General features: G+C 50.4%; 1 protein-coding gene across 6 annotated transcripts in view; it reads left to right on the forward strand.

Moving 5' to 3' along the window:
• Positions 1–140: 140 nt before the first annotated feature.
• The window catches only part of ZNF638 (zinc finger protein 638), a 54,965-nt gene continuing 32,063 nt past the window's right edge, over positions 141–23,042 (forward strand). For 5 of the 6 annotated variants that reach the window (XM_072927838.1, XM_072927840.1, XM_072927841.1 and 2 more), the window contains exons 1-5: positions 141–275; positions 6,796–8,422; positions 13,742–13,803; positions 15,333–15,371; positions 18,595–18,908. In XM_072927838.1, coding sequence (XP_072783939.1) covers positions 6,992–8,422; positions 13,742–13,803; positions 15,333–15,371; positions 18,595–18,908 — 1,846 coding nt within the window. In that variant the 5' untranslated portion in view covers positions 141–275; positions 6,796–6,991. Of the gene's footprint in view, positions 276–4,273; positions 8,423–13,741; positions 13,804–15,332; positions 15,372–18,594; positions 18,909–23,042 lie in introns of those variants that run through there. The other variant, XM_072927839.1, reaches the window with a different exon arrangement.

Below are 23,042 nucleotides of genomic sequence, written 5' to 3' on the forward strand. Positions count from 1 at the left end.
GCCCTTTTATAGCGGGGGGGGCGCGGGGGGCGGGGCTTCGCTTTGCACACGGCCGCGCGCGCCATAACCCGCGCTGCCGCTGCCCCCGCGCATGCGCAGAGCGCCCAGCGTCCTTCCGTGCCCGCCGGTCCCGGCGCTCTCCCCCCGCTGCTTTTGGGGCGCTTTCCCCGCTTTTAGGGTTTTTTTCCCCCGCTTTTAGGGTTCTCTCCCCGCTTTTAGGGCTTCATCCCGGCTGTCCCGGCGGCGGGGGACGCGGGGAAAGCGGCGGTGCCGAGGTAGGAGGCGAGCGGCGGCCGCCCCCCCCCCCTCCCCCCCGAGGGGGACGCGTGTAATGGCGGCGGTGGGGGGGGGGGGAATGTGAGGGGCCCTCATGAGGACCTTGGGGCTGTGGGGATTTATTATTAATTTTTTTAATCCTTTCTCCTTTATTCCTTTCTTTTGTTGTCCCTTTTGTCGTTAATCTGTGATTCTTTTTTTTTCGGCACGCGGATAAAGCCGCCCCTTAAGCAGCGAGCTGCAGCGCAGCCCAGCAAGGGATTGGCCGCATTTTATACGCATTTTATACGTATTTTATACACATTTAATACACATTTTATATACATTTTATATACATTTTATACTCGGATCTAAATATGTTTTTTTTAGATATTTTAGATATTTCAATCCCGGCTTTACGCTGTTTCAACCCTGGTCCTCCTTCCATTTCCCTGTACGTCAAACAACACTCAAAGCCTTCATTTAATCCTCATTCAAGCCTCTAAATCCACAAATTCAATATTTTTACCTTAAAAAGGTTGGGATATGGGTGTTGGGAGTTGTGGTTTTGGGTTAAATTAAAATTGATTCTAAATAGAGCAATGCCAGGTTGGGTTTGCACCTCAGCACCTGGACGTGACCTCAGGCACCTCCTCGTGGTTGGGGGCTAAAAAAGTGGATTTCCCCTCTTTTTTTTTTTTTTTTTTTTCGTGTTTTAAAACGCGAATAATTGAGCAGAATTGGGTAAAATACCCGAAGAAAAATAATTTTTAGGGAAGGCCGAGTGTTGTAGCTCTGTAGCATCACGTGGTTTGCAGGAACTTCCTCTTTTGGGGGATTTAACCTTTTTTAAAATGCAATTTAAGCATGGGCTCCTTGGATATTTTTCGTGTTATTTGAAACCAGAAATGCAATGAACGTTGTTACTTTAATTTTTTTAAAAATCTCTTTATAGGGTAAACTCTAAGAGTTTAGTTTTTTTTACTCAGAATCCAAACCAACCCCCCCAAATCTCATTCCAGCCCAGAATTGATGTTTAAATGTTGTGGGTTTGGGGTTTTTTGCTTCTTTCTCTGCTTTCCCGGACATCTAAAACCTTAAATCAGCTGCTGGGAAGATCGGAGAGGGTGGATCTGACATGAGCTCATGATTTTCTTTGGGATAAGACATTCTCCAAGGAAAAGGAGTATCCTGAATTTCATTTTTAATTTCTTTTTCCTTGTTTAAATCTGCCCCTGGGGTGTGGGGATAGAAGGGACAAGCTCAGCCTCTTCTTCCCCAAATTCTGCTGAAATTGAGAATATTTATCCAAAGGTGGGGTTTTCCAAAGGCTTCCAAAGCCTGGATTCCTTCTCTTCCTTCTTTCTCCTTCCCCAATTTTTGGGATTGTTTTTGCTGCCAGACAAGGAGCTCATCCGGGTATTTCCCTTTTATCTTTCACTTTTGGAGGTAAATAAAACCTATTTTCCTACGTCCTTGCCATCAGTTAAATATTCTGCATGGAATTTGGGCTTTTTTGGGGGGAATTTTAGGCAGGAATGTCGGTGATGGTGTCAGGGACTTGTTGCCTGTGTTTAAACAGATTTATCAAACTTCATGCTGCTCTGAAAGTGGAATTTGAGGAAGATTCCTGGTGTTAAAATACCCAATTTTGGTCCTGTTTCAGGAATTCCTGGCTGAAAGGCGTGTCCTGGTTTTGGTTTTTTTTTTCTTTTTTTGGTTCTGGATAAAAACCTCCTGTCCCAAAGGCTGGGATGGGGCAGAAATTTGGGAATATTCCAGTAGATTCCATGCTGGTGTTGATGTTTTGCTCAGGTAGGGATGGAATTCACTTTTGCTGGCAGTTTTGTTTGGGATTTGGGAGCTGAGTTTAGCTGGAAATTGGCTGGGAGTGGCTGAAGGGATATTCCAAAGTGTCGTTTTCCATAGGAAAACTGGGATGGAGGAGTGGGAAAATGGGAGTTTGGCTTTCAGGAGGAATAATTTTGTTTGGGTTTTGGGTCCCTTTTTCCTCCATGGTTTTATCTCATCCCAGGAATTTTCTTAATCAAGTGTTTCCTTTCCCATCCTGGTCCTTTTTTTAGGATCTGCTTTCATTCAGCCTTTACAATTCCAGCTCAGCCTCTTGCTGTTCTCTTTTTCTTGGGAAATCCAAATTTCTGGGCTGGGATTTGTCCTCTTCCCATTATCCAGGTGCTCCAGGACCATTCCCATTCTGCCTTCCTCTTCCTCCTCATCCTCCAGGCCACATCCTGATCCCTTGTATGTCCTGGTGTGGCTGGAACGTTCCCAGTGATCCTGGCTCTTGGAATTCCAAATCCACCGATCCCAGTCGATATCCTGCTGGATCTGGAGCTGGGAGGATTTTGCTTGGAGTTGCTTTCACTTCTAAAATCTTGGGAATTTTTGCCTGAGTGGGCAGGTGATCCTGCTGGAATTGCAGAACTTGGAATGCCAGACCTCCTGGAATGCCAGACCACCTGGATCTGTTGTGCTCTTCTGGATTTGGGCCGTGCCAGAGGAGCTGGAAGATCCCGGGATGGAGGGATAATAAGGATGGACACCACGGATAACCCGGGAAATCCAGGAGCTCCTGCTGGAACCGGGATGTCCCCTCCAGGTGGGGTTGTGCTGGCAAGGGGAAGTCTGGAGGTGACAAAAATCCCAGAGATCCAGATGGTGGTGAAGTGGTGAAGTGCCCAGAGCCACCCAGAATCACGGGAAGGAATTCCCAAATGCAGGAAAAGGGCTGGGAATGCCCTATCCAAGTCCTGACCTTGATGAGAGAACATCTGGGCTGCTGTGGATGAGGAATTCTCCAGCACCCTCTGGATGCCATTGTGGTGTTGAAGGAGGAGGAAAATTCAGGACTTTCCAAAATATTCCAAGATTTTGCCATCAAACAAAGGAAGAGCAGGGAATCTCCAAAGGAGATGCAGGTCTTGGGACTGGACACGGTCAGATCCGTGGGAATGTGGTCAGTTCTGGAAAAGCTCTTGGAAAGGCACAGCAGCTTTGCTTCCAGCTTTGTTTATCTGCTCTGGGCTTAGCACAGAGCCAGAAAATTCCATGCTATTTATAGGGAGAAATCAGGAAATTCTCCTTTTGGAATTTCCTTTTGGATGAACCTTCTCTGTGACGGGAGAAATTCGCTTCCGCCTTCTCCTGAGGTTCCTGGAGAAAAAGAGGCTCCAGAGGAACCTTGTGGTTCTCCACAACTCCCTGACAGGGAGGAGGGTTTGGGATCTGATCCCAGGGAATAACAGGAAAAGAGGGAAGAGGCTCAGGTTGGACACCATCAGGAATTTCCTCATGGAAAGGGTGGTCAAGCCTTGGAAGCACCCAGGGAGGTTTGGAATCCCCATTCCTGGAGGTGTCCAAGGAATTCCTGGATGTGGCACGGAGTGCCAGGGTGGGCATCGGGCACAGCTTGAAGTGGATGATCCCAAAGGCGTTTTCCAGCTGGAATAATTCCAGGATTCTGTGCTGTTGCAGTTTCCTTGCCCTTTTCCTCCGTGCAGGGATTCTTGCTCTGGATCTGTCTCTTTCTGCAGGGCAGCCTTGTGCAGGCACTGCAAACATCAGGGAGGGCTTAAAATCCAGAACTTTCCATTTCTCCATCCGAATTGGGAAGCCTGGAAAAATGGAGGGAGGAGGTTGAAGGGAAAGCAAGGAAGGCGTCGTTCGGCTTTTGAGTTGTGCTCTGAAGTTCTGGGATTGCCGTTCCCAGGGGTCAGCTGGGAATGTTCTCCTGGAGAAGGGGAAGCTCCAGGGAGAGCTCAGAGCTCCTTCCAGGGCCTCAAGTGGCTCCAGGAGAGCTGGAGAGGGACTGGGGACATGAGGGATGGAGGAACAGGACACAGGGAATGGCTTCAAATGGGAAAAAGGAGATTTGGGTGGGATCTTGGGAAGGAATTCCTGGCTGGGAGGGTGGGGAGAGGCTGGGCTGGAATTCCCAGATTTGCTGTGGCTGCCCCTGGATCCCTGGAGTGCCCAAGGCCAGGTTGGATGTTGGGGCTTGGAGCAGCCTGGGGTGGTGGAAGTATCCCTGATCTGGGGTGGGATTGGGTGGGATTTGAGCACTTTTCCCACCCAAACCATTCCATGATTCCGCCCGATTTCCGTTCGGTGTCGCCGCAGCCCCAGCTCGGAGCCTGGTCCCTGCTGTGGCGTCCCTGTCCCAGCAGCGGCGCTTCCCAGGCTCCAACACTTCCCAAACAAAGCTGCCTGGAAGAGGAAGGTGAGGCTCTCCCCGATATCTCCAGAACATTGTTTCCTCCATCTTGGCATTTCTTTAGAAGCATTTCCAGCATTTCCTTTGGAAAGGTCACTCAAGAGCTCCATGTCCGCAGCCCTTCCTGGAATCCTGGACTGTTTTGGGTGGGAAGGGACCTCCAATCCCATCCAATGCCACCCCCTGCCATGGATGGGGACATTTTCCATAAACCAGGTTGCTCCAAGTCTTTCCCAGCCTGGATCCCATCCCTGGCCAGGCTGACGAGCTGGGGTTTGCAGAGGTGAGTTGTTATTCCTGATCCCGCTGCGGGAGCTTCCCTGCTCCCAGGTGTCCACGTGAGATGCAGCACCTGGAAATACCTGGAGAGGTAAAAACTCATCCTGTGGGAATTCTGGTTTTGTGTCTCCTTTGGGAGATTCCCGATCGGTGGAATTAAGGTTGGTGGTGTTTCAGATTTCCTCTGCTGATCCATTTGTGGTTGTCCTGGTGAGGGTGGCTTTGACAGTGTTCCTTCTCCAAGTGCTTCCCACAGGGATGGGCTTAGAGGGAATTTTTGTCCTCCAGTGCTGGGAGTTCTGGAGAAAACACAAATGGAAAGGCAGGAGGTGGCTTGGGGAATGTTGGTTCACATTTGTTTGGAAACCCTCTGGAACAAACTTGGCTTCACATGCAGCTCCTGTTGAAATCCAATCTAATTTATGGAGGGAGGAGGAATGTTGGGTGAGAGGCTGGAATTTTGGGAATGCTGACTGGTGGGAATCTGGTTATTGTTTGCTTGGAGAGGATTAATAGGATTCGTGTTTCTCCTGGGCCTGAGGAGTTTGTAAATGATTCCTCAAAAGAACTCACACCCAGATGGGAACAAACTCCGGGAATTGTGCTGGAAAATCCTCCTCTCCTGCACCTGTATTTGGTCATTCCCTGTAAGGTTTATTCCTCGAGCTGTGATCTCAGTGTGAACCTCTGCTCGTGGAAAAACTTCAGCTGGAGTCAGCTTGGAAAACAAAACCCCGTGACGGCATCGGCGATGGTGAGACAAGAACCTCGGCGCCGCAGGAAGTCGGCACAGAACTTTGGGAACGGCCGGGAAAACTCCTGGAAAACCTCGTGTGTGGCTGCAAGAAGAATCCAGTTCCAGGAGCCAACAGATGGACAAGGGGGAAATGAGGAATTCCCGGGTTTGGAGTTTTCCTGGTTTGGGCTGGGACGGGGTTGGGAGTTTTTCCAGCTGCTGCTCCGGCAGTGCCGTATTTGGGGTTGGGAACGGGGACGGAGCTGGGGATGCACTGATGTTGTGGCTGCTGCTTTGTCCTCGCTCTAAATCCAGAATTCCCGGTGTCCTCGCTCGGTCCCGAGGAGCTGCACAAGGACTTTGCCGCTCTTTGATGTTTTACTGATCTCAGTCTCCATCCCTGACCTGCTTGGACGGGGCTTGGAGCACCCTGGGATAACGGGAGGTGTGGAACGGCAGGAGGTGGAATGGGATGGGCTTTAAGCCCTGTGTGATTCTTTCTCCAGAACTCTGTGGTGTTTCATTTTCCTCTCCCTGTATTTGTACCTTCTTTTCCCCCTCACAGCACAGAATTCTGTGATTTCACCCCAACCAAGCCCTGCTTCCCTTGACCACGGTGCTTTTTGTGTGGAGATCTATTTTTTTGTTGTTGTTCCTGTACGATTTTACTCCTCTCTGTTTCAAACCCTTTCCATTTAAGCTCTTGGAGAGATTGGATATTTTCTACCCACAGAATTCCAGCCTCGTCCCACCCTGTGAATTCTTGCAGGGTTTGCTCTTCACCCATGAGAGCGCTCATGGGAGTGTCCTCCTGGAAACTGCTCCGGCCTCGGCTCGGCTCCACCCAGTTGGAACTGGTTGGAGTTCTCCACCTAAACGGTTCCACTTCCAACTCATCCCTCGTCACCCTTCCGACAGAGGGGTTTCATTATTTGCCTTACTGCTCCTGAAATTATTAATTGAGTTATTAATTGTAATTAAACCCAAACTGTTGTCACAAAGAAGTGAAATGCCAGGTTTTAAGCAATGTTGTTGAAAGTGTCACCACTGGTTGTGTTCCCTGTGACATCCAACTTGTTGGGTTAAGCTTGTTAATTACCTATTTAATTGATTAATCACGTGTTCTCTATATTTAAGATTTTAACAGCGAAAATTTTTGTGAATTTTGAGTGCTTTAAACTCTGGCACAAATCCCGCTTCCGTGCCTTGGGTTGCTTTTCTCCCCGTCCTAGAAGCTGCTGTGAGCAGATGCCAAAGATGACCCATCTAATCCTTGTCTTTTAACTTGCAGCTTTGTGTTGTTCTTGGAAAGTTTCGCACCACTTGTGAATTCCCTGAACCTTGGCCTTGCCAGCCCCCTTGTGTTGGGCCCTCCTCCTTTTCAGCTTGCCCAAATTAAGACCCACTTGGCTCTCCAGCACTTGGCTGCCAGCGGCGGGCGGGCACCTCCCCATGCTGGCGCCCGCCAGGCATTGCTGAAAGACGCAATGTTTAGCCCCAGAGGAACCTTGCCCCCGAGGCCCAGAGGACCCAACCCGTCAGGCACCAAACCCCCGGCAGCTTTCAGGGCCGGAGGCGCGGCGGGGCCGCCCAGGAAAGCCGCGCCCGCGACGCCCCAAGGAGCGCCCCAAAGATTATCGGGGCAGGACGCGCTGCAATGGACGGGTTCGCAGAGGATCAACGTCCGCGTCACGCTGCACAGGGCCGATCCCAGGAAAGTCAAGGAGAAGACCGGCCTGCACCAGGAGCAGAAGGGAGACCTCCGTGCCACTCGCTGGGATGGCGGCCACTGCCCCGCTGGCACCGCCGGGCCGAAGCCGCCCGGCCCGGTGCCGCTTTTGGAGCAGAGTTCCAACCCCCAGAACCGCTACACGCCCGAAAGCGCCTCCAGCATTTTAGCGAGCTTCGGGCTGTCCAACGAAGACCTGGAGGAGCTGAGCCGCTACCCCGATGACCAGCTGACGCCCGAGAACATGCCGCGGATCCTGCGGGAGATCCGCATGCGGAAGATGGGCCACGCCGTGCCCGGCCTGCACGCTCCCAGCCGGGCGGAGGAGCCGGCGGGCGAGAGCAGCGGCGCCGCCGTCAAGGGCAAAGTGATCGACTACGGCCACGCCAGCAAGTACGGCTACACCGAAGACCCGCTGGAGATCCGCACCTACACCCCTGAGGCGCTGCCCGAGGAGCCGCTGGAAGCGCGCGTCTACACTCCTGAAAGTTTGAGCGCGGAGAACCGGGAAGAATTCCAGCGGGAGCAGAGCGTGCCGGTGGCCGTCCCGCCGCCCAACGTGCCGTGCAACCCCGTGTTCCCGGCCGAAGACCTCATCAAGCTGCCGGCCTTCCCCACCGACTCCTCGCCCGCTCCGACGTTTTTCCCAGCCGAGCCGCCGGCCAAGGTGCAGGTGCTGTGCAGCGCCGTGCCCGCCGCGCTGCCGGTGGTGAAGCCGGTGTCCCAGCCGCCCGTGCCGCCGGTGCTGCCGCCCATCCTGCCGGCGCTGCTGCCCACGCCGCTGCCGCAGCCCATGCTGCCCCCGGTGATACCGCCGCTGGTCCAGCCGCCCGTGTCCCAGCACGTGTTGCCCGCCTTGACGCCGCCGCCCTTCTCGGCCGGGCTCCTGGCCGCCATCAGCCAACACGAGCAGAAGCAGCGCGACACCGGCGGCGCCCATCCCGCGCCCGGCACCTCCGGCGGGGCCTCGGCGGGACACAAACCCTTCCACAAACCCTTCCACCCGCCGGCACAGGAGCCCATCAAATCCCCGTTCGGGGTGGTGAAGGCGTCCTGGCTGCCCGTGTTCCCGGACCAGAAGAGCAAACGCCTGCCCACCCCGTCCATGATGAACGACTACTATGCCACGTCGCCGCGAATATTCCCACATTTGTGTTCTCTGTGTAACCTTGAATGCACTCATATGAAGGTGAGTGGCTTTCCCAGATTATTCCCTAAACGTGTGTACTCGGCACCTTTTCCTGCCGCTGATTGTTTTCCCTGGGAATTCTGTGGATTGGGATGCTGGTCGCCAAGTTTGAGTGTTGGGAATGGTGCTAGAAATGATTGTAACGGCGTGTTCTGCTCCCAGTTGCATTTCAGAGTTGCTTTATGTGTTGATTTTTATTTTCTTTAGTGTTGAAGTGATTTCTGTCTTTGCAGCGGGTTTCAAACAACAAAACCTCAAGCAGCAGAGTGAAATATTAATATCGTGTGTGGGGGACTCAAATCATGTCTGGGGGTGGCTGAGATGTCTGTGTGTTCATTCCCTCCCCTCCTCCTCCTCCAAAACTCTGCCTGAAAACAAGAGAGCCCATTTAGAACCTGAAATTTCATCTTCCAAATCAGCTCTGTGTGTGACAACGCTGAATATTCCAGAGGATGGCTCGGGGCGACGCGGAAAATGCGTCCATTCATCCTGCTGGGCTTTCGGCCTTGGAGGAAATCACAGTTCCAGCTTTGAAGGAAAAAATAAAGGGAGAAAATGGTGGATATTGGGAGATAAAAAATGTTTTGGAAGTTGTGGGTTTTCTTGGAAAAGCCCAAGGTTTGAGGTGTCAGAAATGTGGGAGAACGTGATATGAAAAACAAACAGAGTAATTAATTAATAATTATTTAATGTGTTTGAATTGCAAAGTGTGGAGAGGACGTGGGGGAGGGATTTTTGTAATTTGGCAAAATCCTGGAGATTTTAGGCTCTGTTTGCTATGAATTAAAAATCTGGCTGAAAATGGGGACGGCTTTGTTAGGGAAAACCAAACAGAAATTCCCAAACCCTTTCCCCCAAGAAGCGCTGAGGGTCATGGAGATGGGCAACTGGAAGTGGGAAGGATGATTTAAAATAAAAATGGGTAAAATTGAACAGGAAAACAAAAGTCGGGGGGTGTTAACAAAGGAAAAAAACTATTTTGGAAAAAGGAATTAATTTAGATGGGAATTCTTCTCTCATTTAAGGAGGGAAATGTCACTAAAAATCTGTTGACAAATTAGCTCTGGCTGAGGGTTTTGGGGTGGACTGAAGGTGGTGAGATCTTGTCCCAGTGGCACTGCGGTGGGATGTGTTCCCAGGAATGCTGATCCTACTGCAGCCTCCCAAATCTGCTCCCTGTCCTTCAGCTCTGGCCCAGATTCGCTTCCTTTGGGAAGCGTTGGGTGTTTGTCTCCCAGGGACACAGGAGACCTCCCAGGTGCAGAAGAACCCACAAGAGTTCGGGAGCTTTTATCCCAGAAATAAAACTTGGATGGAGAAATGTCCAGCTGGTGCATCCATGAATTGCAGAGATCGACGAATTCCTCTCAGTTCCAGCTCTGCAGTTCGGCGAATCCGGTCAGTTTTGGGAGGTTGGAGATGACTTGGACATTCCAGGTTTGTCTTCCCAACCATTCCCTGTCCCGTTGTGGGAGAGCTGGATGGGACCTCAGGTTGGAAGAGCCACCAGATCTGGTGATTCCCAAGGATTTCAGACATTTGATGCTGTCCCACGTAGCCTCGCTGTCCCTGGCCTGGAGAAATGGATTTCATGGATGGAGCGCTCGGGACTGGATGGTGGCACCTGGAGTTGTCACCAGCTCCGTGCCCAGGTGGGACCAGCTGCCCTGGGATTGGGATCGGCGCCGTTCAACGTCTCCATCGGTGACATGGACACCGGGATCGGTCACCCTTGGCACGGTGAAGGTGACACCGAGCTCTGCACTGGGATCACACCTGGAGAGGTGGGACCATCCCAACATCGTGAGGCTCAGCGAGGGCAGGAGCTCCTGGGCAGGACAATCCCGGCGCAGATCCGAGATGGGAAGAGAACGATTGGAGCAGCCCTGGGAGAAGGATTTGGGGTGTCATGGATGGGAAGCTCCGAACGTCCCTGACGGATCCCTGTGCCCTGGGCTGATCCCACAGTGTGGGCAGCAGGAAAGGTGGGAATTCTGCCCAGGTGAGACCCCACCTGCAGAGCTTTGGGGCAACGTCAGGAGGACCTGGAGCTGCTGGAGCAAATCCAGAGGTGGCCATGGAGCTGCTCTGGAGCCAGGTTGGGAAAAGTGGGAATGTTCTCCTGGAGAAGGGAAAATTCCAGGGAATGCTCAGAGTCCCTGAAGGGGATCCAGGAGAGCTGGAGAGGAACTGGGGACAAGGACAGAGGGACAGGAGCCAGGGAATGGCTCCCACTGGGAAAGGGGAGATTGGGCTGGGATCTTGGCAAGGAATTGCTGGCTGGGAGGGTGGGGAGGGGCTGGGCTGGAATTCCCAGAGAAGCTGTGGCTGCCCCTGGATCCCTGGAGTTCTTAAGGCCAGGTTGGATGGATTTGGATCCACCTGGGATTAGGGAAGGTGGTGGGAATGGGGTGGGATTTAAGGTCCCTTCCAACCCAAACCATTCCAGGATTCCGGGATAACAAGACCCGACATCAGATGAAGATGAAGGTGCCTAACAAGGAAAACATTTTCTATCCCACGTTTGAAGACCCTGAAGACAAAATTCCAGTGATGGATTCCAAATTCAGGCTGTTGGTGCTGAGCACCCTTTTTCCATGGATTTTTCCATGGTTTTTCCATGGATTTTTTTAATCTCTTCTTGGATTAACTCATTTTGGATCCGACCACGCCGCATTGCCTATGGGAAGAGAATTGAATCAGCCATTGGATTATGAAACCCAGAGGTTCCCACCTGGATATGGAATATTCATCCAAACATCATTAGTCATGCCAAAACTCTGGAAGCTGAATTTTCCCTGGAAAAAAATCCTCCTGGGTGTTTTTTTTTACACATTTGTGATACATTTTAATGTTTTGGTTTTTGGTTGTTTTTTTGTTTTTTTTTTTTGGTTCAGAAGCTACAGTTTTGGTATTTCCCACCTGCATCCAGAATTTTTTATGGAAAATGGATCGTCTTCATGTTTCAAGCAGGCAGGTCCAAAATGTTGGGAATTTATGGAAAAAATGGTGGAAATTTGTGGAGATTTCCGTGGAAGGTGGGGTTGGGGCAGCACCAGAATTTGATGGATTTGGCCTCATTTTGATTTTGGGCAGGAAGGGATGTGGTGAGAGGTTGGACTCTGATCTTCAGGAACGTTCCTGTGGGATCCTCAGGGTTGGCTCTAAGGAGGTGCAACCACACCAAGGTGGATTTTTGGGCATTAAAATCAGAATTTGAGGCAAAAATTGATGCTTGGGCTAGGTATTCCCAAAAATCTTTGTGTCCTGGATCTTTTTTTAGGCAAAATTCGCAGTTCTGCTCTGGGGTGGGCGGAATCTGGCCCCCTGCTGTTCCCTTTTAATTCTAATTTCCCAAATCCTCAAAATCTCAAAGAATTTTATGGATATTCTATGGAGCAGTTTCGTTTTCCGCTCAGAATCGCGTCCTGTTGGAATAACAAAGCGGAATTTGTGGGATTCCTCCTTCTCCAAACACTTCACCTCTTGGATGGAGCAGATTTCTTGGAGTAACAACGATTCCTTCATCCTCACTCCCATCACATCTGGAATGAAGTGGATTTGAAGCATTCCCAGCACGAGGGATGGGATTGATCCTTATTTTTATCCAGTTTTATTCCCTAAATCCATTCAAAGTTGGGGGTGACGCCTCCTTGGACCTCGAATCTGGGAAATCCTTGGACTTTTCAGTTTTCCATGAAGATTTGCACTTGGAATTCCTTTATTGGACACTTTGCTCCATCACCTTCTGCTTCCAGGATTTCTTGGTGGTGATCCATGAGTGAGAGGAGGGTGGGGATGGAATTAGGGAAGGTGGGAATGGAGGAGTTTGGATGGAATTTTTCCTCTCACTGAGATTTGATGGGAAGGGATCCTGTACTTTTAAGGGAAGGATTTCTTTGGATCCCTGGAAAAATCATGGCTGCTCCATCCCTGGAATGTCCAAATCCAGGTTGGATGGGGCTTGGAGCAACTTGGGATGATCTTTAGGTTCCCTTCCTACCCAGCCATTCCATGATGATTCCATGGGCAGTGGAATATTCCCAAAGAGTGGGAAGGGCCAGGAATGAGACAAAAAGGAGAAAAATCCATAAATCCAGCAGGGTTTGGATTCTGTGGCCGGTGGAATATTCCCAAAGAGTGGGAAAATCCAGGAATGAGACAAAAAGGAGGAAAATCCATAAATCCAGATGTTTTTGGCTGGTGAGGACCTGGCAAGGGGAAGGAGATGCCCAAAAGTCTTGGATCAGCAGCTGGAAGGATTTGGGAGCCAAAACCCCTCCTTTGCACCATGGAATTGGAATTCTGGGAGCCAAATTCCCTCTGGCACCATGGATTTGGAATTCTAGGAGCCAAATTCCCTCTTCATTCACACCAGATTTTCCTTGAGGAACAGCTTTGGTTTATCCTGGTTAAATTCAAACCTGGAAAAATCCAGATCCTTGGGAATGGGATTGCTTAGGGATAGCCTGGAATTAGGGAAAAGCAGCTTGGAATGCTGAAATTGCTGCTTTATCCTCATGGGAATTATTCCATCATCCTGGTTCTTCAGGTCCATTATTTAATTATAATTATTCCATATTTGGTTGGATTTCATGCTGTAAGAGCAGCCAGAAGTTGATTTTTTGTTTTTCCCCAAGGATATTTAATAATTATCATTGGTGATGTTCCACTTTGAAGAATTCCAGAGTTTCCAAGAATTTCCAGAGTTTTCCTGCCTCCTTTTTTTTCCCAGCTCCCTGTTAAACCCGAATTTAGGGGTTTTTATGTGGCATTAAATCCTGTTTTTATCAGATTTTTTAAACGATAAACGAGTGTGAAAAACATCCCGAGGCTCTGGAGCGACCTTTGAGCTGTGACATGATGGGAAGTGAAGATTCCCAGAGCTCCAGGCACGGAAATTCCGGGCTGGGAATGAGATTGGATGTGAAGATGGCACATTTGGAGGGAGCTGGAATTGCTCACGGATGTGACAGCAAATCGTGGATTTCTTCCCTTTCATTCTGATTTTTTTGGAGCAGCCTGTGGTGATCCACGTGCTGCTGCCATCCCCAGCGTGGGGGTGGGTTAATTGATGAATTAATTGATTTAATTAATGGGTTGAATTAATTAATTTAATCAATTCATTGAGTTAATTGATTTAATTGAGGTTTTTGCTCTGGAGCATTGATAATCGGCTTTTAACCTCCTGCCTGAATTCCATGGAAATTTGACTTTTCCGAGGTAAAAACGGGCTGGGAAATGCAGCCCCGAGGGATGGGGATGATCCCGGACTTTTCCACCTGATCCCGCTTTTCCCAATGTTCCTTTTCCCCCCAGGATTGGATCCTGCACCAGAACAACCCCGCACACCTCGAGAGCTGCCGCAGGCTGCGCCAACAGTAAGGGACGCGCTGGGGATCCATTGGGAATGTCCTGGGGATCCGCTGGGGATCCATTGGGAATATCCCGGGGATCCATTGGGAATATAATGGGGATCCATTGGGAATCCCTTGGGAAACCACTGGGGATCCATTGGGAAAACACTGGAGATCCATTGGGAATCCATTTGGGATCCATTGGGGAGATGCTGGGAGTCCATTGGGAATCTGGGGATCCATGAGGAATGAATTGAGGATCCATTGGGAACCCATTGGGGATCCATTGGGAATCTGCTGGGAATCCAGTAAAACTCCATTGGGGATCAATTGGGAAACCACTGGGAATGCATTGGAAATCCAATGGGGATCCACTGGGAACCCATTGGGAAACCACTGGTGATCTTTTGGGAATCTGCTAGGAATCCATTTGGAATCTGCAGATGATCCACTGGGGATCCCTTGGGGATCTGCTGGGAATGCATTGGAAATGCATTCCATTTGGAACCCATTGGGGATACATTTGGGATCCACTGGGGATCCATTGGGAATCCACTGGGAATGTATTGGAAATCCTCCAGGGATCCATTGGGAACCCATTGAGGATCCACTGGAAATCCATCTGGGATCTACTGGGGATCCATTGTGACTCCCACTGGGAACCTACTGGGGATCCACTGGGAACCCATTGAGAATCTGCTGGGACTCCATTAGGAATCTTATGTGGAACCCACTGGGAACCCATTGGGGATCCACGGGGATCATGGAATGCTGGGGAAGGACCTTAAATCCCAACAATTCCAACCCCATCCATGGGCAGGGACACCTCCCACCATCCCAGGTGGATCCAACCCCAAAGTCCAGCCTGGCCTTGGACATTCCCAGGGATCCAGGGATTCTCTGGGAATTCCAGCCCAGCCAGGAATTCCTTGCCAAGATCCCAGCCCAAGCTCCCCTTTCCCACTGGGAGCCATTCCCTGGCTCCTGTCCCTCTGTCCCTTGTCCCCAGTCCCTCTCCAGCTCTCCTGGAGCCCCTTCAGGGGCTCTGAGCATTCCCTGGATTTTTCCCTTCTCCAGGGGAACATTCCCTGTTTCCCCAGGCTGGCTCCAGAGCAGAATCCTGGATTTTTCCCTAAATCCCATCCATTCCCACCTTCCCTTATCCCAGGTTGCTCCAAGCCCTGCCCAATCCAGCCTTGGACATTCCCAGGGATTTGGGGCAGCTCCAAATTTCCCTGGATTCTCCCCCCATCCCAAGAAAAGCTTTGGGATTTCCAACCTGAATTCCCTTTGGAATCCCTCAGAGTTTTCTCTGGAATTTTCCATTCTCCACTTCCCAGAGCCGAGGGATTTCAAAATCCTGGAATGATTTGGGATGGGAGGAACCCTAAATTCCCATTATCCCAATTCCCATCCAACCCCTCTTGCATGAACAAAAATCAACATTTGTCACTTTTGGGATCCCAAATGGGAATTTTTATCTGGAAAAATCCCTGTTTCTTTTCTGGGAATTTTGGCTTTTCTGCTGACATTTTTCCCTTTGTCATCGACAGATATCCCGAGTGGAATCCTGAGGCTCACTCCTCCAACAGGTACCTTGTGATTTTAATTCCTTTAATTACTAATTAATTAATTAATTTTAACCAATTATTTTCCCTGATTTGCCTTCCCCAACCCCTCTCCATGAGGTCACATTTTTGTTATAAAATTTAAGGGCTTTTTATGGGTTTTTGACCCAAATTCCACAGAATTTCTCCAACAGTTTGGGTTGGAGGGACCTTAAATTCCACATATTTTTATCCAGGCATTTTCCAGTTTTATCAAATTTTTTCCAGTTTAATCCAGTTTTTCCATTTCTTCTGTTTTTTTCCCCTTTTCCAGTTTATCCAGATTAGTCCAGTTTTGTCCATTTTTTCCAGTTTTATCCAATTTTTTCCATCTTACTCAATTTTTTCCATTTTCCCGTTTTTTTCCCAGTTGTTGCAATTTAATCCACATTGGTCCAATTTAGTCCATTTTTATCCAGTTTAATCCAGTTTTGTCCATTTTTTTCCCCAGTTTTATCCATTTCCCGGTTTAGTTGTGTTTTATTTAGTTTTATCCCTTTTATTCCAGTTTAATCCATTATTTTTACATTTTTTCCAGTTTAATCCAGACTTTTTTCAGGTTTTTTTTCCAGTTTAATCCAGATTTTTTTCAGGTTTTTTTCCAGTTTAATCCAGATTTTTTTCAGTTTTGTTCATTTTTCCCAGTTTTTTCCCTTTTTTCTCATTTCTTCCTTTCCCCAGAAATCTCACATCTCCCTTTTCCCAAATTCTCCTTTTCTTCGAAATCCCATTTCTCCTTTTTCCAAATTCCTGGTTTTCCCAAATCCCCCTTTTCCCAAGAATCTCATTTCCCCTTTTTCCCAAATCCCCCTTTTCCCAGATCCCCATTTCCACCTTTTTCCAGAAATCTCATGTTTCCCCTTTCCCAAATTTCTGTTTTCCCAAATCCCCATTTCTCCCTTTTCCCAAAAATCTCACATCCCCCTTTCCCCCAATCCCTATTTTCCCCAATCCCATATTCTGTTTCCCCAATCCCATTCCCCTTTTCCCCAGTCCCCTTTCCTCAATCCCCCTTTTCCCATATTCTCTTTCCCCAATCCCCTCTCCCCAATCCCATATTCAATTTTGCCAATCCCCATTTCCCCAATCCCATATCCCCTTACCCCAATCCCCTTTCCCCCATTCCTTTTCCCCAATCCCATATTCCCTTTCTCCAATCCTTTTTCCCCTTTCCCCAATCCCATATTCCTTTTCCCCAGTCTCCTTTCCCATTTCCCTGATCCCCTTTCCCCAAATCCCCTTTCCCCCAGTTCCCATCCCCTTTCCCCCATATCCCCAATCCCATATCCCCAATTCCAATCCCCTTTTCCACGATCCCATTCCCCTATCCCCTATCCCCAATCCCCCTTTTCCCAATCCTACATTCCCTTTCCCCATTCCCCAATCCCCAATCTCATATACCTGATCCCATATTCCCTTCCCCCAAACCCATATCCCCGACCCCATATCCCCAACCCCATATCCCCAACCCCATATCCCCATTCCCCATTTCCAAATCCCACATTCCCTTTCCCCATTCCCCAGTCCCACATTCTGTTTCCCCAACTCCAAATCCCATCTCCCCAATCCCCATCCCATATCCCCATTCTCCTTTCCCAATCACATATTCCCTTTCCCCATATCCCCAATCCCCACTCCCCAATCCCATACCCCAAACCCCATATTACCTTTCCCCTCTTCCCAGTCCCACATTCCCTTTCCCCGACCCCATATCCCCAACCCCCATATCCCCATTCTCCTTTCCCAGTCCCATATTCCCTTTCCCCATTCCCCAATCCCGTTTCCCCAATTCCACATTCTGTTTCCCCAGCTCCATATCCCATATCCCCAATCCCCATCCCATATCCCCATTCTCCTTTCCCAATCGCATATTCCCTTTCCCCATATCCCCAGTCCCATATCCCCAATCCCATATCCCCAATCCCCACTCCCCAATCCCATATACCCAATCCCATACCCCAAATCCCGTATTACCTTTCCCCTCTCCCCAGTCCTACATTCCCTTTCCCCGACCCCATATCCCCAATCCCATACCCCAGACCCCCTTTCCCAATCCCATATTCCCTTTCCCCATTCCCCAATCCCATTCCTCAACCCCATATCCCATATCCCCAATCCCCATCCCATACTCCCATTCTCCTTTCCTAATCACATATTCCCTTTCCCCATTCCCCAATCCCATATCCCCAATCCCACATTCTGTTTCCCCAACTCCATATCCCATATCCCATATCCCCAATCCCCATCCCATATCCCCATTCTCCTTTCCTAATCGCGTATTCCCCACTCCCCAATCCCATATCCCCAATCCCATATACCCAATCCCATACCCCAAATCCCGTATTACCTTTCCCCTCTCCCCAGCCCCACATTCCCTTTCCCTGACCCCATATCCCGAATCCCATACCCCAGACCCCCTTTCCCAATCCCATATTCCCTTTCCCCATTCCCCAATCCCACATTCTGTTTCCCCAACTCCATATCCCATATCCCCAATCCCCATCCCATATCCCCATTCTCCTTTCCCAATCGCATATTCCCTTTCCCCATATCCCCAAATCCCCCCTCCCCAATCCCATATCCCAAATCCTGTATTACCTTTCCCCTCTCCCCAGTCCCACATTCCCTTTCCCCGACCCCATATCCCCAACCCCATATCCCCAATCCCACATTCTGTTTCCCCAACTCCATATCCCCAATCCCCATCCCATATCCCCATTCTCCTTTCCCAATCACATATTCCCTTTCCCCATATCCCCAATCCCCACTCCCCAATCCCATGTACCCAATCCCATACCCCAAATCCCGTATTACCTTTCCCCTCTCCCCAGCCCCACATTCCCTATCCCCAACCCCATATCCCCATTCCCCTTTCCCAGTCCCATATTCCCTTTCCCCATTCCCTAATCCCATATCCCCAATCCCACATTCTGTTTTTCGAACTCCATATCCCCAATCCCCATCCCATACCCCCATTCTCCTTTCATATTCACATATTCCCTTTCCACATTTCCAAATCCCATATCCCCAATCCCCACTCCCCAATCCCATATACCCAATCCCATATACCCAAATCCCGTATTACCTTTCCCCTCTCCCCAGTCCCACATTCCCTTTCCCCGACCCCATATCCCCAACCCCACACCCCAGACCCCCCTTATCTCCCCGTTCCCGTTGCCGCTGTCTGACGGTGTCGGTGGCCCCGCAGGCACGGCGCGGACCGCAAGGAGAACCGCACGCCGCGCCGCCGCTCGGGTTCGTGCAGCCCGAGCCGCTGGTCCCCGTCCCGCCGCTGCCCCGCGGGCCCCGCGCGCCGCCGCCGCTCCCGGTCCCGCAGCCCCGGGCGGCCCCGGCGGCCGCGCTCCCGCAGCCCGCGGCACCCGCCGCGCCCGCGCTCCCGCTCCCGGCCCCGCTCCCGCAGCCGCTCCCGCTCCCCGCAGCGGCCCCGCGCCGCCCCCCGCGGCAGCCCCCGGCCACGGAGATCGCCCAGCGCCGCCCGCAGGCCCGGCCGCGCCCCGCAAGGTGACTGCCAGCAGGGGAACCGGGAACCGGGGCGGGGGAACACCGGGAAATGCGGGAACACCGGGGACCGGGAAATGGGAACCGGGAACTGCGGGAACCGAGAACTGCGGGAACCCCGGGAAGTGCGGGAACTGCGGGGACCGGGAAATGGGAAACAGGAATCACGGGAACCGGGAACTGCGGGAACCCCGGGAAATGGGAACCGGGAAGTGCGGGAACCGGGAAATGGGAACCGGGAACCGGGAAATGGCTACTGGGAAGTGCGGGAACCCCAGGAAGTGCGGGAACTGGGAAATGTGGGAACTGCGGGAACCGGGAAATGGGAACCGGGAATTGTGGGAACCCCAGGAAATGGGAACCGGGAAATGCGGGGACCAGGAAATGCGGGAACCGGGAAATGGGAAACAGGAATCACGGGAACCGGGAAATGCAGGAACCCCAGGAACTGCGGGGGGCAAAAACCGGGAAATGCAGGAACCGGGAAATGGGAACCGGGAACTGCGGGGACCGGGAAATGGGAACCGGGAACTGCGGGAACTGGGAAATGGGAACCGGGAATCACGGGAACCGGGAAATGCAGGAACCCCGGGAACTGCGGGGGGCGGGAACCGGGAAATGGGAACCAGGAACTGCAGGGTCCGGGAAATGCGGGAACCGGGAAATGGGAAACGGGAATCACGGGAACCAGGAAATGCAGGAACCCCGGGAACTGCGGGGGCCGGGAAATGGGAACTGGGAAGTGCGGGAACCAGGAAATGGGAACCGGGAAATGCGGGAACTGCAGGAACCGGGAAATGCGGGAACTGCGGGAACCGGGAAATGAGAACTGGGAACTGCGGGAACCCCGGGAAGTACGGGAAACGGGAAATGCGGGAGGCGGGAACCGCGGGAAGTGCGGGAAATGGGAATTGCAGGAACCACGGGAACTAGGAAATGCGGGAACCCCGGGAACTGCGGGAACCGGGAACTGCGGGAATCGCAGGAAATGCGGGAACTGTGGGGACCGGGAAGTGGGAACCGGGAATTGCGGGAACCCCGGGAAGTACGGGAAACAGGAATCACGGGAACCGGGAATTGTGGCGGGCGGGAAGTGTGGGAAATGGGAATTGCGGGAACCACGGGAAATGGGAACCGGGAACTGCAGAAACCAGGAATTGCGGAAACCCCGGGAACCGGGAGGCAGAAACAGGGGGAACACCGGGAACCCCGGGAACCTGGAAACGTGGGAGGCACGGGAGAGTCCCAGAGGGAATTTCGGCTATTCAGGAGGGTTCCCCAAGGGAATTTCGGGAATTCAGGGGGATTCCCAACGGTTTTTGTCACCCCCAAAGGGAATTTTGGGAATTCACGGGGATTCCTGGCAGGAATTTTGGGAATTAAGGGGGATTCCCAAAGGGTTCTGTCATGCCCAAAGGGAATTTTGGGAATGCTCAGTGGGATTCCCGATGGGAATTTTGGGAATGCTCAGTGGGATTCCCAATGGGAATTTTGAGAATGCTCAGTGCAATTCCCAAAGGAATTTTTTTGAATGTTCAGTGCAATTCCCCATGGGAATTTTGGGAATGTTCTGTGGGATTCCCAAAGGAAATTTTGGGACTGCTCAGTGCAATTCCCGATGGGAATTTTGGAAATGCTCAGTGCAATTCCCAGTGGAAATTTTGGGAATGTTCTGTGGAAATCCCAATGTTTTTTCACCCATAATTGGAATTTTGGGACTGCTCAGTGCAATTCCCAATGGGAATTTTGGGAATGCTCCGTGGAAATCCCAAAGGTTTTTCCCCCCAGTGGGAATTTTGGGATTCCCAGGATTTTTTTAGGGATAAATGGAAATAATTTGGGAATTCTCTGACCAATAACCGCCCTGTGGGTTCTCTGCAGCCGTGCAGCAGCCAGGCATTAATTAAGGACTAATTAAAGACTAATTAAGGACTAAATAAAGCAGCCCAGGAAGGCTCTGAGCCCGTAAGTACTGGAGGCTCAGAGTCCCAAACAATTCCCAGAAAATTCCCAAATAATTCAAAAAACATTTTAATAATTTTTTAAAAATCCTTTTTTTTCCGCAAAAAATTCACATTTCCCCAAAACAAAATCCTTTTTTCCTCCCAAAATTCCCTCCCAAAATTTCCATTTTTCCCCAAAAAAATTCCCAAAAAAACTGTATTTTTCCCAAAATCTAAAAAAAGTTCTTTCTTTAATTCCCAAAAAAATTCCATTTTTTTTCTTCCAAAATTCCCTTTTTTTTTGCCCCAAAAATTCCCATTTTTCCCTCCTAATATTCCCAGAAAATCTCCCCAAAACTCCCATTTGTTCCCCAAAAAATCCACCCCAAAAATTCCTTTTTGTCCCAAAATCCCCCCAAAATATCGTGTAAAAATTTTTAAAAATCCCATTTTTAGTCCCAAAAATCCCCCTAAAAATTCCCATTTTTTCCCCCCAAAAATTTCCAGAAAATCCTCCCAAAATCTCCCATTTTCCCCCTAAAAATTCCTATTTCCCCCCCTCCCAAAAAAATTATATAAAATTCTCTTTTTTTCCCTCCAAACCTCCCAAAAATTTCCCATTTATTAGTCCCAAAAATCCCTCCAAAAATTCCCTTTTTTTCCCCACCCAGTGTGGGTTCCCGTTGTTCCCTCTGGCAGCCGCAGTCGGGGCCACGCCGTGCTGGTAGCCCCCAAAATCCAAAAGAATTCGCATTTTTTCCCCAAAAGAATTCCCATTTTTCCCTAAAAATTCCCTTTCCCCCCCAAAAAATCCCATTTTCCCCCATAAATTCTTATTTTTCGCCCAAAATTCCCACTGTTTCCCCACCCAACTGTGGGTCCGGTTGTTCCCTCAGGCAGCCGCAGCCGGGGCCGGGCCACTCTGGAGGCCCCCAAATCAAAAAAAAGTCGCACTTTCCCCCAAAAAATTCCCATTTCTCTCAAAAAATTTCCATTTTTTTCTCCCAAAATTCCCATTTTCCCCGAAAAATTCCCATTTTTTTTTCCCCCGAAAACCCCAAAACTCCCATTGTTTCCGCACCCAACGGCCAATTCCGTGGCCGCTGTTCCCTCAGGCAGCCGCAGCCGGGGCCGGGCCGCGCTGGTGGCTCCCAACATCCAAAAAAATTCCCATTTCTTCCCCAAAAAATTTCAATTTCTCTCAAAAAAATTCCCATTTTCCCTCCAAAATTCCCATTTTTCGCCCAAAATTCACATTGTTTCCGTACCCAACCGTGGCTTCCCATTGTTGCCGTTCTTCCCTCAGGCAGTCGCAGCCGCAAGCAGATGCGCTGGTGGCCCCCAACATCCAAAAAAATTCGCTTTTTTTACCGAAAAAATTCCCATATTCTCCCCAAAATTCCCATATTTTTCCCCAAAAAATTCCCGAAAACGTGTTTTTCTCCCAAAATTCTCATTGTTTCTGCACACAACCGTGGCTTCCTGTTGTTGCCGCTGTTCCGTCCCCTCGGGCAGCCGGGGCCGGGCTGTGCTGGAGGCCCCCAACATCCAAAAAAATTCGCTTTTTTTACCCAAAAAATTCCCATATTCTCCCCAAAATTCCCATATTTTTCCCCAAAAAATTCCCGAAAACCTGTTTTTCTCCCAAAATTCCCATTATTTCCTCACACAACCGTGGCTTCTCGTTGTCGCCGCTGTTCCGTCCCCTCGGGCAGCCGGGGCCGGGCCGCGCTGGTGGCCCCCAACATCCAAAAAAATCGCTTTTTTTACCCAAAAAAATCCCATATTCTCCCAAAAATTACCATATTTTTCCCCCAAAAATTCCCGAAAACCTGTTTTTCTCCCAAAATTCCCATTGTTTCCGCACACAACCGTGGCTTCCCGTTGTTGCCGTTCTTCCCTCAGGCAGTCGCGGCCGCAAGCAGCTGCGCTGGTGGCCCCCAACATCCAAAAAAATTCGCTTTTTTTACCCAAAAATTTCCCATATTCTCCCCAAAATTCCCATATTTTTCCCCAAAAAATTCCCGAAAACCTGTTTTTCTCCCAAAATTCCCATTGTTTCCGCACACAACCGTGGCTTCCCGTTGTTGCCGCTGTTCCGTCCCCTCGGGCAGCCGGGGCCGGGCCGCGGTGGTGGCCCCCAACAGCCAAAAAAATTCGCTTTTTTTACGCAAAAAATTCCCATATTCTCCCC

Source organism: Taeniopygia guttata, chromosome 4 (assembly GCF_048771995.1).
Source record: "Taeniopygia guttata chromosome 4, bTaeGut7.mat, whole genome shotgun sequence".
Lineage (NCBI taxonomy): Eukaryota > Metazoa > Chordata > Aves > Passeriformes > Estrildidae > Taeniopygia > Taeniopygia guttata.